We start from the raw sequence: 23,638 nt of genomic DNA, 5'->3' as shown, positions 1-23,638 counted from the left end.
AAATAACATATATCTGTCTAGCTTCCAAATGTGTCCAGGTAGAGGCTGCCATCCAGCTTGCAAGAGTTTACACCTCCTGCCAACATAACATACACTTCTAGATCAGAATGTGAAAAAATGAGAGGACTGAACTGACAAATGATGGGAAAAACTAGGAAGCTTAGACCAAAGGTAGATGATGCTGTGTAGTTGGGACAAAAGTTTGGGATAAGAATATGAAAAAATGCATAACTTGCACTTGCAGATGTGACCCATACAAATTATGAAGTTTAAAAAACTTTTTTAAAATTAATGTTATCTATGTGCAAATCTATACATGGACTTAAGCATTAATTACACCTCATTTAGGGATATTAAAGCCTCCAGGTATTGGATGTTCTCAGCTTGTATTATCAAATGTAGACAATTAATTTAGAGTCCAAACTGGAAACACCCTACTTAGCTTTTCAGTTTAGCTGTTTTGCTTTAACAAAGGGCTAATATTCAGGAGACAATTTTTTCTATCAATTAAAGAAACACTCAAAAAAAAGATATATAGTTAGATAACAAAATGTCACTAAACCAACTACCAAAACAAAACACAATCAAAGACCAACATTTTACTCTAGATGCCCAAGAGAGATTAATTAAAAAAAAAAGTAAGATGTCACAAGCTATTAATATCTGATGGTCAGGAACTAAAATGCTTGGCCAAGTTTTCATTTTGACACACCACAAAACCCCAGAGTTACAAGACTAAAGAAATCAAGGATTCTTGTCAAAAGCACTAGCTGACATCAACCAAGCATGACAGGGTAAAAGAAATATCCTGACCTTCCCCCTTAAACCTATGCAATGGGAAAAGAGCAAAAAACTCCTTTTAAGTACTAGGTTTAGGATTTGCTTTTCCTTTTCTGTTCTACCTCTTCTTTATTCTCCTAAAAAAAGGCACTCTTACATCATATTGCATGCTTCCCAAGTACTAATTACCTTCAACCCATAATACACTCCAGAAATAACTCAGATGTAAGAACTATGTAAGAAATTTACAAGTCTTCCTTAACTGGAAGTAAACAATTCTGCATTACATTAATTTAAATGCATCTTTCCCATTTCCCTTTGAAACACTTCAAAACAATGTTTTTTCCACCAAAAAAGGACACAAATTGTAAGTATTACCAGTGAAACTAGCTGTATATGAGGTCTTGCTGTGAAAACAAGATATGTTAAAACCAGTACCTCTGCTATCATGTACTGCTTGCACAAGCTGATCTGCAGGCCCCCTGACTATAAAGGAAAGAGGTCAAGTACATTAAGTACCAAGCTGTGGACTAACAGAAGTATTGAGGTGGCTTATGGGTCTTAACTTTTATTTGGTTTAAAAATCACTAGATAAAAAGATTTCTCTTTGGAAGGCTACCAGTTTAGAATAAAGGATCACTAGTCTATTAAAACCACCAGAACATGTTAATAAATGAACATGTTTAAAAATCAGATCACAAAAAAAAAAAAGTGATCTTCAGCCCAAACTGCCCTGGGCTCAGTATTTATTATCTTCTTGCTTGGCCTCTATAATTTCTGATTTACTCAAATATAGCTTTTAACTTTATAGGTGCAGCAACTAAAAACAAAGCCTAAAGGCTCCTCTTCCTTCCAGCAGTTTAATTACTAATGATTGGAGAAGAGGTTATGCTAGAAAAAAGTAACCTTAAGACAAGTTTTCCCCTGTTTCCACAGCTCACTGTCTGAGAAATCTGACCTGCAACCTGGAAACAGCACATCAAATCGGGATTTTTAGTTCCCCGACTTGCACTAATACAAATAATCATAGTGACTCACCGATTTTCAAGTTAAACTATTGCTTTATCACAATCCATCTGTTTAATTTTCAGTCCCAACATTTTTAGGTGTATTTATGTCCTCCAATGAAAATAAATTAAGAAAATCAAAAACACTGCCATCAAAGACATGGAAAAGGAGATAACATTCATGAAAATACTATGAACTTAGGCATAGGCTCACCTTAAATCTTTTATCCTGCAGGACTTTCTTAATGGCCACAAGCTCTCCTGAATCACAGAGTTTGGCTTGATACACAACACCAAAAGATCCATTTCCAATCACCTTGGTGTCTGTGTAGCTGACTTCTTGTGGTCGGTCTGGACCTTGTCCAGGAGTTGCCACTACTGTAGTCACCTTGCTGCCATCTTTGTCTCCTGCAAAGCAAAAGATACATAAATAATCAAAATGCACGCATAAACAAGATGACCAACAAGACTAAAACAGAAGAGGGTGAGACAATGGTTTAGATCAGCGTATGTACTTTAATATTATAGAGAAAAACAGAAAACCTATGACAAAATGCAAAGAAGACACCGAGCATGTTCTTTACTAATATATATTAAGTGGTGACAGTTTGTCATTTAGATTATTGCAAAAAAATTGCTCTCCAGAAGCAAAAAATTGAGCAATAAAATGTAATGCACAAAGCAGCCAAGTACTTATCATTACATCTGATTATCAAGTAAGTGATATTAAACACACTGTTGTTTGAATTAGCAAAATGAAGCATTTTCCCATATTTTTTCTATAATTGAAGAAATCAAACTGCCAGTATGAGCTCAGATCAGCACTCTGATCTTTACAGGTATTTATCTGGCAACAAAAACCAGGAGCACTTTAGTTTTGTTACAAATCCACCCACATGTAAAGCTTCAGCTTTACAGCTTAGGAAGCATAACCTTTGTCAAACCTCGCTATGTGCACCTGAAGTGAAACCTAGGCTGCATCAGATGGCACAGTCTTGTTCCTCCCTTCTTCTGTGTCTGGACTTCCTTGCAAAGAAGGGAGGGACCTGCAGGGGCCGGGGAAGAAGGATGCCAATGGCAGGCACTTAGCTGGTATCTCAACATGAACCAGAGCATAGCCAGGGACAGTGCTCAGGATCCAATGCACAGTGGAAGCTGCACAGGTGAATGAATGTGCTGTGGCACAGATGCAGCAGCTGTGGGGCTCCAGCCACTTTCCATCAAAAGACCCAAGCCACGATCACCTATCTTAGCCCCACTGTTACTACCATCAGGGCTTCGCCCTGTTCAAAGTCTGATTTTGTTCATAATAGGAGCAAAGCTTTAGGCACTTTACAAGCACAATCTGGGCATTTCTTGCCATTCAGTTGCAATAAAGAGCCCTTCACGCTTGGGTTAAAAAACCAAACAGGACTGCAAGAAAAACCAGAACCTGCTGTTCCATAGCAGTCAGCACAATTCTACAGAAACTGTTCTCAAGAAATGCCCATCACACCTGCTTATTAACAAACCTCCTCTCTATGACTTCCTCCAGGAATTCTCTTCACTTCTCATGTGTTCAGAAAAATCTTTCCAACAGATAGCTTGATCAATAGCTTTAGTGTATTTTAGGCAAAACGCTCTGTGTTCTGTTCTAAAAGGGCATGAGGGAAAAATGGCACAGTTCATTCTCTTTCCCCCCACTGCCTGTTTCAAATATGAGTGCTGTTGCAAAGAAAGTCATTATGATGAAGTTATTTCTCTTTGGGGAGCCTCTCCCCTCACTGCTAAAAACTACTCAGGTACAGCACCTAAAACCAGGCTTTGCAAAGGAAGCTTATCTCAGCTCTACGCAGCATGCTGGTGACTTCTTGTGTCCGACTTACAACACACTTGTTTGTACAGCCTAGCACAATGTTTGCAGCTTGTGCAATACTGCAACCTCATGATCAGCTTGTGTACCAAACTCTCCCCTGTGGAGCTGCTGCCTGGCCAATCCTCATCCACTCTCCACTTACACACCTGATTGCTCTTATCAAAGCCTAATATTCTGCATTTTGTCCTGACTGAACTGCATCCAAGGTTACTGAGCTCTCTTGCCAGCTTGTCAAATCCTTCAATCACAGTCACTATCCAGAGATTCATTTCCCAATGCTACACGAAATTTACCTAAGAAATTGGTGAAAACGGGTGAATCCTATGAGACTGCCTAAAAGCCCTGCAAAAACCCATGAAATATATCATCCTTTTTTTTTTCTTGGACCTCCTGTTATGCTCTAACAAAATAATCAGATCATTTTATATGCCTTTCATGGGATTTCCCGTAGTCCATTGTTCTCCTAGATTTCTCATGAGAAAATTAGTTTGCAAACTTCAGAGTCAAGATATCCACATCTACTACTACTTCTTCTCCACCTCTAAGATTCAGAAGAAAAGCAGGTGGCTTGAGACACAATTTCCTCCTGGAAAATCCACATTAACTACTATTCATCTCCTGTGTTGCCTCTTAGGTTCTTACCAATTGTTTCCTTTTAAGATTACAACTACTTCATGAAACAAATTAACAAATCAAATATAAATAAAGTACATTAGTGCTAAAGGTGCCAACTACTTGCCAAGTAACACAGAGTTGGTATAGCCCTTCCCCATAATAGTCACAAGAAGTTGAGATGCGGATTTATAGATTTGGAGAGAAAATGGGGTAGCGGGGAGAAAGGAACACTAGACAGATTAATGTCTTCTTACAGGGAGAGAGAGAGAAGCATAAATAGAAGCATACTAGCTGTGTGGAAAAGGAAAATTCATTCTCCTCTTTGATAACTGTAAGAAATAAAAGGAAGGAAGCCACAAATACAAAGAAATCCTTTTTTTTTTTGGTAAACAAGCTGAAAGTGTAACTCTCATAGCAGCAATGCATTTTATTTGGCCAACTATTCTATGATTATAATTCTAACTTACCAAATATACAAATGAGTTATATCTGCTTTACTACAGCAATCTTCATCAAATAAAAGATAATCCCCTACCTGCTCAATTTTGAGGGGCATCTTTTTTTTCTTTTTGGCAGGGTTCACTAGACCAGAGTATTGAGATTGTTAATGAGTTTTTTTCTCCATTTTTCCAAAAATCAAGACTAATGAACTCTTAGAAATAAAAATAATTGCCCCTGGCAACACTGGTTGAGATTTGAAGTACTTGATATCAAGAGATCTGCTCTAAGGACTTTCTTCAGAGCTGCAACTCTCTCAGAGGCCTCCTTGTCCACAAAAACAAGCCCTGAATTTCAGGCCACGTCAAGTGTTTCATCCCAATGTGCAGCACACAAGCTGCAGCCACCCTGCCAACTTTTCCAGAGCTCAAATGAAAAAACCAGTCAGCTTTAGACACTTTCCTTTAACTCCACGGGGACACAGCTCCTACCTAAAGTTGCTGAAATCATCAGTGCTTAGAAGTGTATGCGCTGACACTTTAAACATTACACCAAGAATTACTTTGTTTCTTTACCAGAATTTACAGAGCATTAAGCCTCGTAGAGCTTTCTCCCAGCTTCCTGCTTTCAGGAAACAACAGGTTTGCCAACCATCCACAAAAAACACCGTAAGAACTCCAATCTTTTCAAAGTTAAGCCTGTTACAGTTTCAGTTATATTCTATTTCAGTATTGTTGTACCTGAGGGACTATAGGGTAAAATTCACCTTTCACAGCTTTGATCTCCAAGAATAAAACATCTCACTGCTGCTCAAAGTATACAAATAATGTGTTTGTATGGCAGCAGCATCCAGAGGCCCCAAGCCTGTTTTGCCACTCCTTGCCACTACATAGATACAGGTACTGCTCACAAGATCATACACAGCTCAGTATGGTTATCTCAGTTCTAATTGTCTGGACAGCAAGCACTGACTTGCCACCCAAACAGCACACGAAGGAGTTCACTAAACAGCTTTCAGAAATGCTGGGTTTAGCCTCAGCATGATGGAAAATAGCAGAGAGGAAACAGCCCTGCCCAGCAATCTTCAGTACATCCAAACAGATTCCCTAACAGCATTATACCACAGCAAGTCTAAAAGAGAAGCCTAGACAGTTCTTATCTCACTCCCTTCACCTCTTATTTTGTTTAGGACTGTCAGACTGAGCGACCCCAGCGGACAGGCAGGCACCGCCAAACACTGAATACTCTCCACACCTTTGACTGTAAGGTCTACAACAGAACTAGGACATTAAATGGAAAAACTAAAGGAGGAAGAAAGGATTAAATAGCAAAATACTGAAGAGCTCTTATAGCACAGCTCACATGAAAAGCATCACTAGCGCATGTCCAGAGGCTGCTGTTTTCTAGGGCCAACAGCAATATGACCTTGCTTTACTGTAACCAAAAAGAAAATTCATGTGACCATAAAATCATCATCTATGCCAACCACCTTTATAACAGCCAGGGTGGAAGCAAAAGGATAAATAAATAGTTATCACATTATAATACACTTGCATTTGGTCTTTCATGGAAGCCCTTAAAGCATTTCCTCACACAGTACTGATGTTTAGCATCCATGATGTTGTATTTGGGTTTGGGTTTTTTGATTAAGAGCTTTTTCCACAATTCTGATGTGAAATTGAAAAAAAAAATCCAGACATTTCAACTTCCAAGTGCTCTGATTAATCTAGCTCACTTTCTACCTTTAGTACATGATGACCACATGGACAAATCACAACCATTACATAAAAGCACTGTTGAAAGCAGACAATATTCATCAGCTTGTGGGAAGAAATGAGCATACTCCACTTAGAAGACCACAGACCATCAGTGCAAGCTGCAACCCTATTTTTGTATCTTAAAAAAAAAAAAAAAAAAAAAAAAAGAAAACCTATGGTGTATGTGTTTTTGTTTTTACTCACGTGAGACTGGGAATCCTGCTACTGGGCAAGCATTTTGTCACATATACACCCCACCAGCTGCAGATTCCTACTGCTAAGCTCAAAGGTGACCACCTGTAAGTGTACTACATGTGTACTTTTGGCCTGTGCCAAATGAGGTGTCATTCAATAAAATTCACTTTGGTCCTCAGGGACCATGAAAGGCATCCTTTGCTATTGATCATCCACACACACCTTCTACTGAATGGGCCTGGAGAAAGTCCAAAATTATGTCTGCCCTACATCCCTTTAGCTGTTTAGTGTCTGACTGAGCAGTAAAACCACACTTTAATGCAGAGATCTAAGAGTGCTTTTTTAGCTCTCAATTCTATATGTGGGTGCCCCCTTCCTCCTTTTCAATGTGTTTTACAGTTGAAGAAACAATGTATTAGTACAATGATTACAGCAGCTTTACTTCTACTTCAAATACAACCTTGATCCTTTGCACTGCCTACAAACTCCACCTTTTCCTCTCTTTTGACTTTGCTTGTTTCCTCTCGCTTCCCTCCTCCTCCTGCTGCATTCCTCCTCACCAGCATGCTCACAGGCTTTTCCATTAGATATTACCTAGGCTGTTTTAAAGTCCTAAAAGAAAACTTTACAGAGATACAACACACTCCGTACAATGTCTGAGGTCACATAACTGTGTTAATTTAAATATCTTCACTTATTTGTTTCAAATCTCTGTGTCACCTCCCTACTAAGACATCGCTCAGTATTAAGTCACTTGACTATTTCTCCCCTTCATAAGGTTTAGCTGCACTGCTTCATCTTAATTTGCTCAATGCTCAGTAGAGTCAGGAGTCACTTCCACAGAAATCTGACACGGCTGGATCCAGCTCCTGCTGATGGGATTAGGTTACAACCAGTAGCTGACACAACTACCTAGAAAGAAATGAGCAACCAGAGGGGGAGGGAAGTTTATGAGAACTGCAGTAGCTCTTCTCAGTTGTGGATAACTGGACAGTCAAAAGATCTGACTACTTCATGAAAAAAATGTTTTAAGAAAAAACTTTTCTTTAGCTATCTGCTAGAATCTGGTGCTCATCATCACATAAGGCTATGGAATAAAACACCTGACTTCTCAGATAATTGTTCATGGCATGTGAAGGAAGAAGGAGGTCAGCAACTGCTCTGAAAGTCTTTAATGTGGCCAGTGTATGCTTGAGGAAACACAGTGTCAGTAGCAGAAATCACTACTAATTTTCTTTTTCTAATTAATTTTTCCTACTACATTTTTTAAAAAGTTAGTTTCATGAAGAGCTAATTATTATGAGTCAGTGCAGGGGAGAAAGTACTAAAATGGTATTTATGAACTGTTTTACTAGACAACTTCCTTTCCTCATCAGTGAACTGCATGAATGATACCTAGTAGGAGACAAGATAAAAAACCTAGAACCATACAGAATCACAGGATGGTTTGAAGGGACCTTAAAGCTCATACACTTCCAACCCCTGCAAGCATCAGCAGAGAATCTGCATTTGAGCAAGCTATTCCAAGTCCCATCCAGGCTGGCCTTGAACACTTTCAGGGACAGGGCACCCACAGCTTCTCCAGGCAACCTGTTCTAGTGTCTCACCACACTCACAGGAAAGAATTTCTATGTATAATCTCAAGTTTTCAGTTTGAATCCATTACCCCTTGCCCTATCACAATAAGCCCTCGTAAAAAGTCCCTTTCCAGCTTTCTTGTAATGAACATTCATAGACCAAATCAGAAAAACTCAGGGAATCAAAGAAAGGAGTCTTACAAAACACAGTGTCATTTGGGTTTCTCAATTTACACCGAACAAAAGGAGTCCTTGGAATTCCAAAAATAGTTCAGGTCAAGCATTGAATAAAAACCTGTAAGTGTGCCAATCATCGCCCAGATAAGGCAGATGCATTCACTGAATATTTATATACCCACACACTTGTTTTAGCACAGAAAATGTCACTTGACTTCCTGACTGTAACTGAATACTGCAATAAAAGAGTGGCCATTAGACATTACTTAAGATCAGAAGAATCTCATGATTTGTACCCAAGGATTTTGGAAGAGGCAACTAAGAAGTCATTTTTGAAAGGAATCAGAACACTCAGAGAACTTCTAAGATGTATGGGATGATTCATGCAATCCTGTTATTTTGACAACAATTTTGGCTTAAGTACCACATCAGTTACGTTAATACTTAATAAAGAAGCAGTAAGGTATTTCACAGAGACCCAGTTGTTGGATTCCATATTGTTAGAGACTACAGGTTCATTTAGAATGAAAAAAAAGATAAAAATAGTGATGACAAGCACTGCGACTTCTGTAGGGTTTCTAAGTTGTGATGTGATGGCGAGTTAATGAAGAAACACATATACAGAAAGAAAAATTATTATTAATCAAATGATAATACACTAGCCCATAACTGCAACATAAAATATAATAGGAGGTGCCACCAGCATTAATTTTTTGCCCTCACACTTACTGTTTCTATCAACAACCTGCAAGAAAAGTCATGAAGTACTAAGACACAAGATTTAGAGTTATGCACAGGGTAGAGATCTGTGAAAAAGCAGCTGACTTTCCTTAGTAACCCAGGAGCAAATTAGGCAGAGGGATCCAGAACCCAAGATCATAGGCCATGCAGCCAAGTCAAATAAAGTCATCCAAAGAGTGGAGTCATCAACTCTGACTTGCAGGACATCCCAACACAGAAAGAAGCACACACTGTTACTGAGACCTAAAGTAATCCTAAAGCAATCCTTAGATGTATAAGCAGAAGTATATCAGACAGACCAAAAAAAAAACTCTTTGCTATTTCACACTCATTGAACAGCTACTGGAATAGCATGCTCAATCCTGATAGCTGAAATTCAGCAGTGATGATTGAAAACACTAGAGATTCTCAAAGAAGCCTCAGACATCATAAGGTCAGCAAAAATACATTACTTTGAGTGAGACTTAAGAGTGCAAACAATTTAAGTCAAAGAGAAAGCTGGAGGATTATCTCTAAAAGGAAGAAGGAACAGACACTTCAGAGAGAGCTCTGATATGCAGGTGGAGGACATATTGCAAATAATGACTAGAAACAGAAAGTGCAAGAGTTTGGGACAAAACTGTAGGTGGATAAAATTTCAAAAAAATAATTTCCTTACTAAAAGCTCTGAAAGACAGGGTTATTTTTGCAACACAGATTTTTATTTTAGACTACAATATTTTTTTAAACAAAAAATACTGCTGAACTGCAACTACTAGGCTTGAAATAAGAAAGCATGCACAGGATTAACATGATGTCTCTTAGGGCCTTAAGAAGGTCACAAAAGCTCAATGCCCACAGAAATAATTTCTTTCAACTCAGCACTAATGCAATGGTGTCATAACTAAATATTAAATATGCCGCTTTCTACAACAGTCAAAATCTAAAATCTGCATTCAGTTTAAACAAAAACACAATAAATTGATAAATAATGAAAACGTGAAGACTGGAAGGCCATTCTTTGGCTTTACTGCTAATGATCAAATGATAGGCACAGTTAATTATGTGTCAATTCACTTCAGCTCCATCCCAAAACAAATAATCAGGAAAAATTTCAGCAACAACTGCCAGTCAAAGATCACCAAATGAAAAGGTTTCTAAAACAGCCTGAAATCAAAGTTGCCATCACCTCTAGCTGGACACAGAGGAAGGAAGTAAAAGCAAAATTGTTCATTCCACTTGTACCAAGTAACAATGCCTTTTACATGCAAATCATTTGAAAAAGCAATTTTTTTTAAAAAACAATTTACCTTGCAGAAGGCCAAACCTGTAACTTCAAAACACCGTAGCTCTACATTTTGCTCAACAGTTTCTAAAATGGCAAATTCAAAGCACTAAAGGTTAAGTTTATGCAGGAAAGAACTGAAAAATTGATCAAAAAGTAAACAGAATACCAGTGACTGACTTCTGTCTAGTGAAATAAACTATCCTATCACTACAATATAAAAAGTAAACCGTTTAGAAAGGTGATATAACATTATTATAAAAATGAAACTGTGTAGCTCAACTGACCTATTTTTGAGGTCATTGTGTCATGAAAAACAGAAAAAGAAACTAAATGTACTTCCAGCAGACTGTGACAAGTAATGGAATGACTCATATGCTTATATTTGATGTAATAAACACATAAAATTACATCAAGATGAGTAGCTGGAACAGCATCTGCATTTACTGCATCCCAGTTCAGACATTCAAAATGCCATTGGGGCTTTAACTCTTTCTTTAGAGGTAATCATAGACTTCTGGAGGGGGCATTCAATTCACTCCCTTTGAAAGCTTAATGATAAAGATTGCAAACAAATATTTAAAGAATAAGCAGGGCAGCGAGCAGGTTCCAGAACATTCACATGATAAGCTTGTTAAAATGTCCACTGAAAGGTCACCTGAAGTTCTCAGGCACTGACTTTCTACAGGTTTTTATATCTTAACCACAGAAGTCAAAGTGAGCACAGCATGGTATTGGCCATGCAGTTGTGCTTCTCTACTCCAGCATAAACTTGACTGTGAACAGTTTAAAAAGCAAAACAAAATCACAAGAGGAAAAAGGATGGGAAGAGCCCTGTTGATCTAGCCCAGATGCCTATCACACTGGCCATCAGATGACCTCCCTGGATCCAACTGTGGCAGATGGGATTCCAACAATCAGCTGCTTACATCGGCCACCACGAAATCCCAGCAAGTTAACACCCCACTGATTTATAAACCAAACAGCTGAATCCAGAAGGGATGTTTACTTGCAGTGCATGGAAAAAAAACTTCATTTTGCTATAAGCTGTCCCTCCTACCAATGCGTAAGGTGGTGTCCACACCTTTCCGAGGCACATTTAAGGTCTGTGCTGCCCATCTATAACACAGAGCTTGCTTCAAGTACTCTTTCAGTTATGGCAAACATAGACCAAAACCATACATTTCTAAAGAGAGCAGCAGTTAACACTCAGGTGGGGAAAAATTCTGCACAATTACCTTAGGGACTACCATAAAAAGAAATTTTTTTTTTCTGTGACTAAACAAAATATCCACAAGAATGCTTACACTTATATTTCTGCTTTGGAAAAAACACAGAAACATACAATTAAGGTAATCTAAACACTGGCTGCCAGTGGGGTTTCATAAGCAGTCTCATGCTTGTTAACAAGTTATTTTTAGTAGGCACTCTTTCTGTTCTCCTCTCTCTCCACCCACATGCAGAAGAACCCACCCCACAAAAGCTATTTAGCTATATAAATCAAATTTAAACTTAGATAAGGTGATTCCACAGATTAGGAAGCAAGTACCAAAGTGATCATAATAGATTTTGTTCTTATGATCTTAGATCGGGTCATTTCAGTCCCAAAAAGCTTACAGGTTAAATGCAGCACAAGAGACAAGAACAGAGATAGGGAATGAACAGAAACAGTATGACACCATTTTAGCATAAGACTGCAGCCTCAGTAGTATTCTCTTTTGCTTTTCAGCTCTGAGTTAATTGCTAGCTGAGAAATTCACCCCATACAGTACTAGGATTTCTTATTTGAAGTTTCCTTTAGTTATTCTTTCCTCTTACATCATCAGGAACATGATTTAGCAAATATTTGCCAAAGACAGCTATGGCAGTTCAGCTGACACGGAGTACCTTATAAACCCCTGTAACTGAGCCCTGACACGCAGAACCCCAAGTTACAAACGTATCGTGTTTATCCACTTGTTAGTGCCATTCAACAGCTGACCCTGAACGAGTCTGTCGGTGTCTTCCAGCAGGGCTGAGGGGTGAATCCATTGTTAGGCTACTGACACACCTACTTCAACATCACTGTCAGAGACTCCAGAACTCCCACCCCTCGAAAAATACCAAATAATAAACAGCTCATCTGGGGAATTCCCAGGTGGTCTACAAGCTTCAAAATATCTGGTATGACCTGCAAACCTCTCACTAAAGTAGTTTCTTGCAAACTGCTTAAGTAGGGAGGCTGTGTACTTGCTGCAGACCTCCCTAACTGCATTTGTTTGAGTTTTTTAATCCAGTTAAATGCACATGTCACCAAGACAAGCACATCTCTGATCCCTGAGAACAGACATCACCACTGTTTTTTCTATCTTTGCATCCACCAAGAGGCTTCAAATGTGTAAGAATGTACCATTAAGCAAAACCCACAGAAAGCCACCTGCAGTAGCTGCAAGTTGCCAAGACCCTCTCTACCACACACTTGCACAAATTAAGAACATCTTAATACATCTTAAAGGGAGTCTCTATTCTCCTGCTGGAGGTTTAAATAAAATGTCTTTCAGGTGTGTTAATTACAGCAGTGCTTAAGTATGCTCCTGCCCCCACTGGGAGGGATGGCCAAAAAGGAAATAGGCTAAAGGAAGAAGAAAATAAAGCAAAGGTAAGGAACAGGAAAAATACAGGTGAAAAAAATCCAAAATGTTCCAACCCCCCAGAATGCTAGCATTGAAAAGTGCAGAGAAGCAGAAGCAAGAGCAGAGAATCCAGGAGAGAATTTGGAGCACGACTGTAAGGATATTAACACTGAACTGAGAGAACCCACAAGTGAGTCCTCCAGGGGTGTGAAACACTTGCTGTCACCACTTCTGCAGGCACCCAGGCCAGCAGAGCCTCGGGGTAGTTCTCTGTGGCCTCTGCAAGCCTTGCCAGACTGTGGAGAAAGAAGCAGGGCACAAAGCAAGCAGTTCCTCATCTGCTGGAGTCTCCCTGGCAGGTGCCTTCTGCCACACTGTGAAGCCAATCCTTATCACAAAGGTGCACTCTTAAACCTTGAAATTTTTATCTAAAAAATGAAGAGCAATTTTGGTATTAATGGGTATCATAGGTGGGTTTGGAAACCCAGGTGCAACGAACAGCAACACCCACTTAACCTGCAAAGCTTTCCTGGCAGGGCAAACGATGAAGCTCTTCCCTTGTGAGAGCCATTGATTCTAACACATTTTTCTGCTCTCTGGAATATTAGAGGACTCTCCTTTCCTTTGCAATTTCTCCTTTCTGTCAAGTACTCCATAATTATGTCATCCAATTAGGAGCTGACATATTTTCTTACTCTTCAGCTTCACTGAACACAAAAATCACAAAAATACAGCACATAGTTGTCATGCTATTCTCTCCATGACCAAGAAACAGCATCTTGGACCCAGAGTCCAAGATAGAGAATGAGACAGATTGTTTGGAATCTGAGACAGCAACCAAATCCCAAAGAGAATGACAGATGAAGCTAGTTATGAAAATGCATTTGGTGACTATCTTTTAAGATTCGAGGAGGAGTAGAGAACTGTCAGCTGCTCAGAACCAACATCCACCTTGGATAGGAAGTACAGTAAATAAAAAGTCAAAAATTAGTAGTAGCCAATATGAATCCCTAAGATGACCGTAAGCTGAGGTTAAACACCATTCTAAGACTGAAAGAGGCCATTGCAACTGCTTCTCCAGAGAGCAAAATCAAGTTGTGCTATCCTGTTCAAATCATGCTGCAGAGCACAGACCATCTTTAAGAGACTCCACAGCCTCTGCATCAATCTCGAATTACTGCTTCAGATTGTGCCACAGAACAGCACAGGAATGGAACAAGTCCATTTAGGTTAAAGACAGTTTTGAATTCAAGGAGAATGCTATCTCAATTAACATTAAGAAACTGTAGGCATGCCATCAGTGCAATGCAGATATTTTCCATGGCAGGAGTAGCTATCTTGGTGAAGGAGCTATTATTACAGATGAGGCAGCATTGTAGAAGCCAGATGCATAAGCTATTCACCACTGGCAAGTCCTGCTTTTGAAATTTATTTATTTTTTTTAAGTAATAAAAATAGTAGAGCACGAAGAGCAAGAGAACTAAGTGTTGGACATCTCTAAAGCTATTTAAGGTAACAAGAGAAACTACAGCTCATTTTCACATTGTACGTAATCTGATCAAAGTGGGGGCCACCGCCAAAAAAAGATGGTCTTACTTCCCACTTTTATGTTCCTGCCATAGCAAATCTGGCAATCTTGTAGCCTGAGGATGAGTCAGTTTAGCCTACTGATCTGACAAACGAATCCATCTCCAAAATAAAGCAAGCCTCAAATCAGCAAGCTGAACTGACTCATCTTGAGGACAGGCAGTTGCTAGATCTGAGGAAAGCAAGGACTGGGAACGAGCCTGTTCCTCACTGCCTGTACTCCCAGGAAAGCCACGCTAAGTGTAACACAAACCCACACCCAAAGGCACGGCAGAGCTGCAGCCTGTGGAGGAGGGGCAATCTTGGTCCTCCCGCCCCTCCCCGTGCCCTGACACTGCCGTGGTACCAGGTATCAAATGACTGCTCTCTGAAGGTGAGCTGCATCCCAACTCTTCCAGAGGAACACCACTGCCTGCCCAAAGCCATGTGAGCACTAGGGCTGGCAGAGCAAGGAGATGGAAGCAGCCCGAGGAATTCCTTGCCATGACAGCCTGGGCCAAGGGCACGCTGAATCAGCCAAGCTCTGGCCTTGGGTGAACCAAAGTGGAAGCACCTGGGCACCACATCCCCTGCCTTCTCAAGGCAAAACACAAGCTCATACATACAATGTCAAACAACTGACATTTCTACTATTGTTAAAAAAAGCTCAACAACCAAGGTACATTACACCAGCACAGACTTCTATTCTGGAGAGTAGCTATATTGCCTTAAAATGCATGTTTTAGACAATAAAAAGTATCATTTTCTCCTATGGTTTCTTAAACCTACTAAGAAGTTCATTCTTTTTCTCTCAGAAACAATACACCTATTTCAATACAAATTTTTCCCCAGTGAAAGGACAATCATATAATTCAAACTACAAAAGATGTCTCCAAATATTTAATTGCAATATACAGATTTTAGGAAAATAAAATCCTCTAAAACGGGAGTAAGTTTTCTCCAGAAAGAAAAACATGAACAAAAGTAATGCTTCTCTTAAGAACAAGCCCAGGCATCTGGGGACTTAATTCCCTTCTGCCAGCATATGAGCAGACAGAGGCTTTCAGGGAAAAATACACATACAGCTGAAATTTTTGAACTGTTCCTGTAATTGTTTGTTAAGGAAGACTGCTGAGGCTTGAAATCCTAAAATAGAGACAGGTATCTGGAAACAGGGGGAAGAGAGCACCACTTTTTTAAGGAAAGATTCCTTTCAATCTTGCCAGTAAGAGGAAAAATAAGTAACAAAATCAGACCTTTCCCAAATGCTGTCGCTTTCCATACTGGACAAAGGCAGTATTACTCTTGAAGACATCACAAAGCAGAAAATAAGTTCTACTAAGTAAAAGGCCTAAAAAAACATGAACAGGTTTTAAGGCAACAAACATTTCTGTTATCTATCTATCCATATATATATATATGGGGGGGGTGTGTGTATGTATATATGTATGTATATATATATATATATATGCATCTGCAAAAGTCATATACCTATCCAGAAGGGGCAGTTTCTCAAGGGCTGCTGTTCCAAACCTACATAGGTTTTGAAGGTACCTAGGCTTTTTTTGCCAGGCATACAGCAAGTTTTCTTAATTACAAGCTTGACTGTCTTGGAGGGAAGACAAAACAGGTCTTAACACAGCTAGCTTTTCCTTCTCTTCTTGCATACACCGTCCTAGGAATCTCAGGCAAGATAAACCAGGTATAATGAAGCCAGGACTGAGTGCATGCAAAAGATTTCCATTTTCTAGAAGGAAACAATGGAGCCTAATATTTCTCTACTGCTGTTACAGCTGGAGAATAACGGCAATGCTTTATCTTGGTCCAGCTAAGGAGGCTACTTTCAGCACAATAACAGACATCTCTCTCAGAGGAGAGTAAATACAGAGGAACAATCTAATGTTCTTGCAGACAAAGGTTTCATTACCTGCCTCAGAAGACAGTAACAAAGCACTTTGAAGAACACAATTCCTTTATTATAAGGACTCATATTAAAAAAAAAAAGAAAAAAGATACTCAAATATGATATTGATCAAGAAAAAGAAAGCACATGGCTTCATCTGCTCAACTTTCCCTTGTCTTACAGCAGCAAACAGTATTTCAGGAAGCGTATGAAACAGGACAAACTTGCAGGGATAGCTACCCCAGCACTCTCCCAGAGCTCAGCTATAGGTGGCTTGGGAACTTCCTAAGCCAGAGGCAGCATCTCTGGATTTTTCTTCCTGAGTTTGCAAACCCAGCCCAGGATCTGAAGATAATACACACAGTAAGCCAACCAACCATTTCTACACATAAGGAGAAGGGACCTCTCTAAAGAATATCGGTGTCAAGACTATCCAGTAGAAAGCTGCAATTTTATCTCAACATCTACAGTAGCAAGTAGTGACAATTCTGCTCAAACACCAGGATGGCTAAGGCATGTGCCAGCTAAGGCATATTACTCAGCATTCAGGCATTTTTTATTACATGGGATTAATCTTCATCTTGCTCATAAATTCATCTTGGGACAGAGACAATATAATCTAAACTAGTTTATTTAGTCTATTTAAAGACACTAAGATCAAAGACACTTAGCATGAATTTGGGAATAGGAGAGGGTCACAACAACATAAAATAAAGAACAAGTAGCAGTGAGCAAGAGTTGAGAAGAAATTCTTGAAAAGGAGCATATAGAATATGCTTGAATGCTTGCATTTTGGCTGAGACAGGAAGTCTCAAATAGAAATTATCTTCCACAGTAGCAGCCACTCAACCACAAACCCACAATGAAATTTCATTAAGACATTACAGCCTGGCACTGTAGGAGAGATAATGAATGCATAAATCAAACTTATGGGAGGGAGAAGGATTTTGGCAAAGGCAAGATGAGACTCATCATCTTAAAAAGCTATGTCAAAACCCAACAAAAAGCAGAAAAAATTGCTTGTGTTTCAGCTTAGATAAAGTTATGACAAAGTACACTCTTTTTTTCTTCTAGTAGAAACATTCTTCTGAAAAAACATGTTTTTGTAACAATCAAATCAGTAATTGTCCTTTATCTGCCAAGAAATGAACCCAGGATTCTGTTTTTCTTTACACATGCATATAAGAAAGCATCTAATACTTCACTTTGGATCCTTGATAAAATCAAACAGCTCTACAATTCAGTGTGCAATTAAAAGAGCCAGCTCTTTTCCCAGTATCCTCCTTGAAGCATGTAATTGAGTTGGTATATAATTTTGTAATTAGTGAAAATGTTTGCAAAATAATTATTTTCTCTGTAAGAGGACCTGAAAATACAATCTACTTTTTAGTCCAAATACTGCTCCTTCTAGTTTGTCACATCCAAAGATTCTGACAGCTAACATGGCAGATACAAACTACTGGATGTAGTGCCTGCTGCCTGCATCACAAACAAAGCAACAAAGAAAAACCTTCCAATATTTATATGTATTGCTCTTATCAGAGGTGGTTAATGTGTGCATTCATCAAAAGTAGATGGGTGGGAAATATTCAAACCCAAATTCACACCATTTCCAACACCAAAGATTATGGCAATATTGACATTACTCAAAGATGGGATTTTTAGTTTAACAGTTGATTGCCATCTATCCCAATGACAGATCTTCATCTACCTTTACTCTTAGCTCATTTGCCAGGGCAGCAGAATTACTCCTCAGAAAACTGGGATCAGATGAATAAATGGACGTGAGGTATCATACTTGTATAGGATGAATAAAAATTGGCTTCCTCCACAATTCCAAGTACTTCAGAAAGTCTCTTCATCACTAAAGAATCTAGACACAAAATGAGGCCTTAAGAGCAGAAAGCCAGGGCATTCTATTACAGAATTAGAAATTGTATCCAGAGGAGAAAATGCCCTTGGTAATTACAAGACTTGTGGCCTTTAAGGCTTGGAAGCACAATGTGGCTTAGGCAAGAAGGCTCTATAAAATTAATTATAGAGTCATTTCTTAAAACAAAAAAGGTTTTTATTTCCTTGATATATTAATACAGAAAGATCTACAGCTAAGATAAGAACATGTGCCCCAAACCCAGGCTTTGAAAACTGTGAACAAAATCATAAAGTATCTTAGGTCTTCATGCTCATGTATAAAACATCACTAGGTTAAAAAAAAAAAAAATCGGTCACCTGAACAAACAAGGATGGCATTCACAGATTTCCACACAATTAGAAAAACATCCTGAGAATACACTGCAGTGGTTTTCAACATAGCAGATTAGATACAGACTGGTTTTTAATAGTTCTAAGTTACTCCTTTAAATTTCACAATCCATCCCCCTACCATTTACCCCCTCAGATACAGAAGTCCCCACAGAATCCACACAGGACAGATCAATGCAACATTGTCTACAAAACACATTCAGTTTAATCTGTGGTCCTGATCAACACAACACAGACAATCCATATTCTAAAAAAATCACCTGAAGTCGGTCCAATTATGAGAAACAAAACATTTAACAGGATTTTTCCATTATGACAAAAATTAGTGAATATACAGACACCTGTAAGCTTCCAACAGACAGGGTGAGTTCCAGGGTTCCACAGCCATCACTCTCAGCTCCACAATGATGGCTGAGCTTTGGCACTAGAACATCCCTTGCAAGTAGGTAATCACACACTGGTACAATGTATTGCAGTTTTACATGTGTGTGGTCTTTCACATTCTATTATTTCAGCTTCAGCATCAACGAGAGCAATCTGAATGCAACATAAAGGTTAATTCAAGCAGAAAAGCAATTTTCTGTCTTCCATATTTCCTATCAGGATTCAATAATGACTCACTGTAACCGACACAAGTCTTTCTAGATCAAAGCAATGCTACAGGAGTTCAGTATTCTATGACCATATCCTATGGCCACAAGTCAACATTTACTGCATATTACACATTTGCACTTAAACAATGACACTGTACCAGAAAAGGGTAGCAGTGAACTTCATGAAAATAATATCACAGTTGTCACAGCAGCCACAACAGCAAAGCAACTTTTTATGAAGAACAGGATTAGCACTCCTAACTTGATGGGCTGTACATACAAACTTACTGGTTGATATTGAAGCTGCATGTTGCTTTTGTCTGGTAGCTAAAAAATCAGATTAAAGTCTCCCACACACTGTGACAGCTCTCCCCTCTATCAATAATCCATCACACACTAAACCATGCTGATGAAAACGTTTGTGTGACTATGCTATAAATACCAATGAAGAAAAGGAAAGCAACCTATGTTTTTTAATTTAAAAAAATACATTTGCAAGTCTGGATCATCTCACTATCTGGTTTCACAGCACAGCTGTGGAAAAAAACCAAACTGGCATGGGGGATTGAACAGGTCAGGGTCAGACAGCCTTCCCAACTAGGAAAACTAATGTAAATCTGTACAAAAAAAGAAAAAAAGGCAGCAAAGAGGTAAGGGGTTTGTCAGTCTTAACACAGATAATTCTTGTCACTACCAGAAAAGACCTGTAACACTGGTCTTTTACAGGACACCTGCAAAAGTACTGTAATTGCTAGGAATGGCTCAGCAATTGTGTCATTTTTTTTTTTAATTTCACCAGAATTAATGGACTAGAACTGTAAGTCACATACATATTTACATGAAGCCACCTGCCCAGTTTGGATCTAATCTGCCCTGTAACACAGTGTAGTTAAAAATCTGCAGGACTGCTCTAATTATAACTGAGTTTTCACTTTATATTATCCAAACCTATGCTTCTGAGCACAGAGTCAGGAGAGGAAACTTCTCATTACTTGCAAGTTCTTCCCAAGTTCTTCAACAACTGGCTCTCCAAAACAATTCTCCAGTGAGAATCTCTAGGGGTACAGACGGGTAAATGCAATCTCCATCCATGGCAAGATCGCAAATATTAAGAGCATAGCAAACAACCTGCTGAAACAAGTTGAATATGCCTTTGGCTAAGAGAAATCCAGCTAGCACTCCAAGCAAACAGGTAAAAGAAATCCAAGGAAAACACATACTTGGACTTTCAAAAAGTTCAGACTGCTCCTTTAACAGCCTATGGCAAAAAGTCAAGGCTATAGAGGAAAGATCCAATTATAGGCAAAAAGCTGGCTAAAGACTAGGAAGCCATGGTGAGACTTAATACTCAACTTTCCACTACAGAGAAGAGTCAATAGTGGAACTGACCTGGCAGCATTGCGAGGAATCGTTCTATTCAACATCTTCACTGACCTAGATAGAAGTGAAATCCTCCAAGTCTGCAGATAAAGCTAAGCTTTTTCAGGTCAGCCAGCTGCAGTGGCAGTAACTGTGAACTCTGGAAGGCCCTCACTAAACTGAGTAAGTGAAGTGTGGTAGATGAGCTTCAATGCAGAATGCAAACAAAATAAATAGGAGGGGGGAAAAACACATTAGGCTTCCATGCTGAATTTATAGCTGGAGTTTACAATTCACAGAAGTGATCCTGAAGTCATGACTGACAACCCTGAAATTACCGGCTCACTGTGCAACATGCACTAAAATGTCATCTAGATATTGGACATAACCAGTTCTGGAAGAACTCAGAACAAGGCAGAAAGTAACTGTGCTGCTACGTAAAAATTTAGTGCTCTGCAGTCTTAAGAATCAAGATGTGGAGACAAGAACAGCATATGAGCAGGGCAAAGCAAAACTTTAAAATGTATAGAAATGGTCAATTAAAGGATTAAAGATAGAGCAGGTGCCTTGGAAGAAAAGACTGAAGAGGCTGGGGCTCTTCAATATGAATGCAAGATGATGGGGGTGGGAGGGTGTAACATATTCAAGCTCACTTGAATGGCAGTAAATACTTGATGGTAGTAGGTAAGATCAACATAGCTAGTAAAGAACATTGGAAATCTGTTCTCTCAGGATTGTGAGCAGACACTAAAGGAGCAGACAAGGATGCAGCCTCTGATGTTCCCAGTAATGACTGGATCCTAGAAAAGTGGTAGGATAGTGAGTCATAGAATGGCCATGCTCACCTGTACTCCCTGAACAGCAATGCAACTGTCACAGTTGAAGACTGCATATTTGGCCATACAAACACCAAATACTTGACTCAGTACGGTACTTTTTACCTTCCAAATCAAAACTGGAAAAGAAAATGTTAAAATGAAATATTTCAAATGGTCTTAATATACCAGGAAAACTTATTAAAACACAATTTCATTACCTAATTTTCATTGTATTCTTACAAGGAGACAGGCCTCAGAAAAGTACAGATTCTAAAGTAGGTTTGGTGAGAAGCTTGGTTTTCAGGATAGAGAAGAATGAGAAGGATGATACAAAGCTTAGTTATTTCAATTACACATTACTCTGGATACTTAAGAGTCAAGAAAAGCTTGGTTCCAAAACAGCTACACACCTCTGTGCCACAGGCTCTGTCTCTGAGAGTTTCAACATCAGCAAAGGCAGCCCAGGTTAGAAGCGGGCTGCCTGCTCCCAGCTGTGTGACCAACCACAGTTATTGCTCCTTGATGTCATCTCAAGGGAATCCTACCCGGAGTAAAACACACCTTTAAAAGGCTGTCTGATTCTTCACCAGTGCCCATCCTCTCCAGTTAAATCTTAAATTAGGAGGAACAGAAATAACAAGCTTAAAACACTGAGTCACTGGCCAGTATCTCAGCTACAGAAGTTTCGTCAAAAGAGACAAGGCCACATCAAGCACCTGCACATGGTTGGTTTCAACTACTAACAAACAAAGCAGCCTCACTAGTATTCTCCTCTGCCCTCATCCTCATTTCTGCTTCTGAACAGATCTACAGCCTGCTCTTCTGACCCAAACCTCATTTACTGGGTCCTCTGCAGCTGGGCAGAGCTGTCTCCACTGGACTGAGTTTCAGGGCAGCAAGTACACGACCAGTACACCTTTATATTACTTTTACCTTGTTCTTTACAAGATGGTCTGAAAACAGCTTTCAATTCCACACGATGCTGTGATGGATAACATAGAAGACAGGTCTGGAGCACACAACTCTCCTTCCCCTGAGACAAGAGCTTGCATAGAATAAAACTCTTACCCAGTGGTCAGTCAGTGGACTGAGTTGAGACCTGGCAACACAGACACACCTTGAATGAGTACCTGCTCTGATCAGCCATGCTGGATGCAAAAACAGCTGCACGTGTAGGACCAAGTGATCCAGTGCAATTCTTGCCTTGGGTCAGCACCCTGAGCCCTGCTGGAAATGGATTTCAGTGGCACCTTCCAGGGCCTTGGGAAGCTGTGGAGACCAAACCATCCACCAGCACAATCTTCTACAAGACCTCTCTCATTCCATTAGCAGGCTGTGAGGAACAAGCACCCATGGCAACAACAGAGAAACTGTAGGAAAAATTATTTGGGGCTTTTCGACGTCTTTAGATTCTAGTGAAAGAAATTACCCATTAAAGTGGCAACACAGAGAACTCAGTCTGAAGCTCTATAACCACAAAGAACAACTACTTGCTTAGGAATACCAGCACTTCTGAACACCCCAAACACTACAAAGGTACTAAAGACCAAGGGTTTCATCCCCACTTAAATGCTTCAACTGTCATTTTAACAACACATCCACACATTTAACAAGAAGTAGGTATAAAAGCAACAAGTTCTGTTCTACTAAAGAATTAAATTAGGAGAAGTGGGTTTTTTTAAATAAGTCAGTTTCTGTCCATGTATTTAAACTATGGTACCTTGGAAGTCTACAACCCTCAAATATTACACTTCATATAACTATGATAAGCATCCATTCTAATGTCTTTGCTCACCTTGGGTTGGGAAATGAACACCAAACCAAAGTAAGAAAAAGTCAACTTGACCTTTAAAAGAAAACTCCTAAATGACCATACACTAAAATCCACCAAGTTATTCACTAACAGCTATCAATTTCATTTGTTTTGCCCCAACACTGCTGCAAAAATTAGATTTACAACTTTATAATACAAATTTACAATAGATTTACTTTTACAAAGAGTATTTCAAGTCCAAGCATAAAAAGAAGTTCAGCCATGTTAAGAGTCCTGTGGAGCAGGACTTCCCAACTCCTTTGTAAGGATATGGATGGAACTGCCATGTTGCAAAGGCATGATGGA

At 39.3% G+C, this 23,638-nt stretch overlaps 1 protein-coding gene across 2 annotated transcripts in view; it reads right to left on the bottom strand.

Moving 5' to 3' along the window:
• GSK3B (glycogen synthase kinase 3 beta) overlaps positions 1-23,638 on the bottom strand; it is a 150,180-nt gene that overhangs the window by 92,022 nt on the left and 34,520 nt on the right. For both annotated transcript variants that reach the window (XM_030971629.1, XM_030971638.1), the window contains exon 2: positions 2,002-2,195. In XM_030971629.1, the coding sequence (XP_030827489.1) occupies positions 2,002-2,195 (194 nt within the window). The remainder of the gene's footprint in view (positions 1-2,001; positions 2,196-23,638) is intronic.

The sequence above is a fragment of the Camarhynchus parvulus genome, chromosome 1, assembly GCF_901933205.1.
Source record: "Camarhynchus parvulus chromosome 1, STF_HiC, whole genome shotgun sequence".
NCBI lineage: Eukaryota > Metazoa > Chordata > Aves > Passeriformes > Thraupidae > Camarhynchus > Camarhynchus parvulus.
The sequence above is the reverse complement of the archived record's forward strand: the minus strand, read 5'-3'. Positions and strand labels throughout refer to the sequence as shown.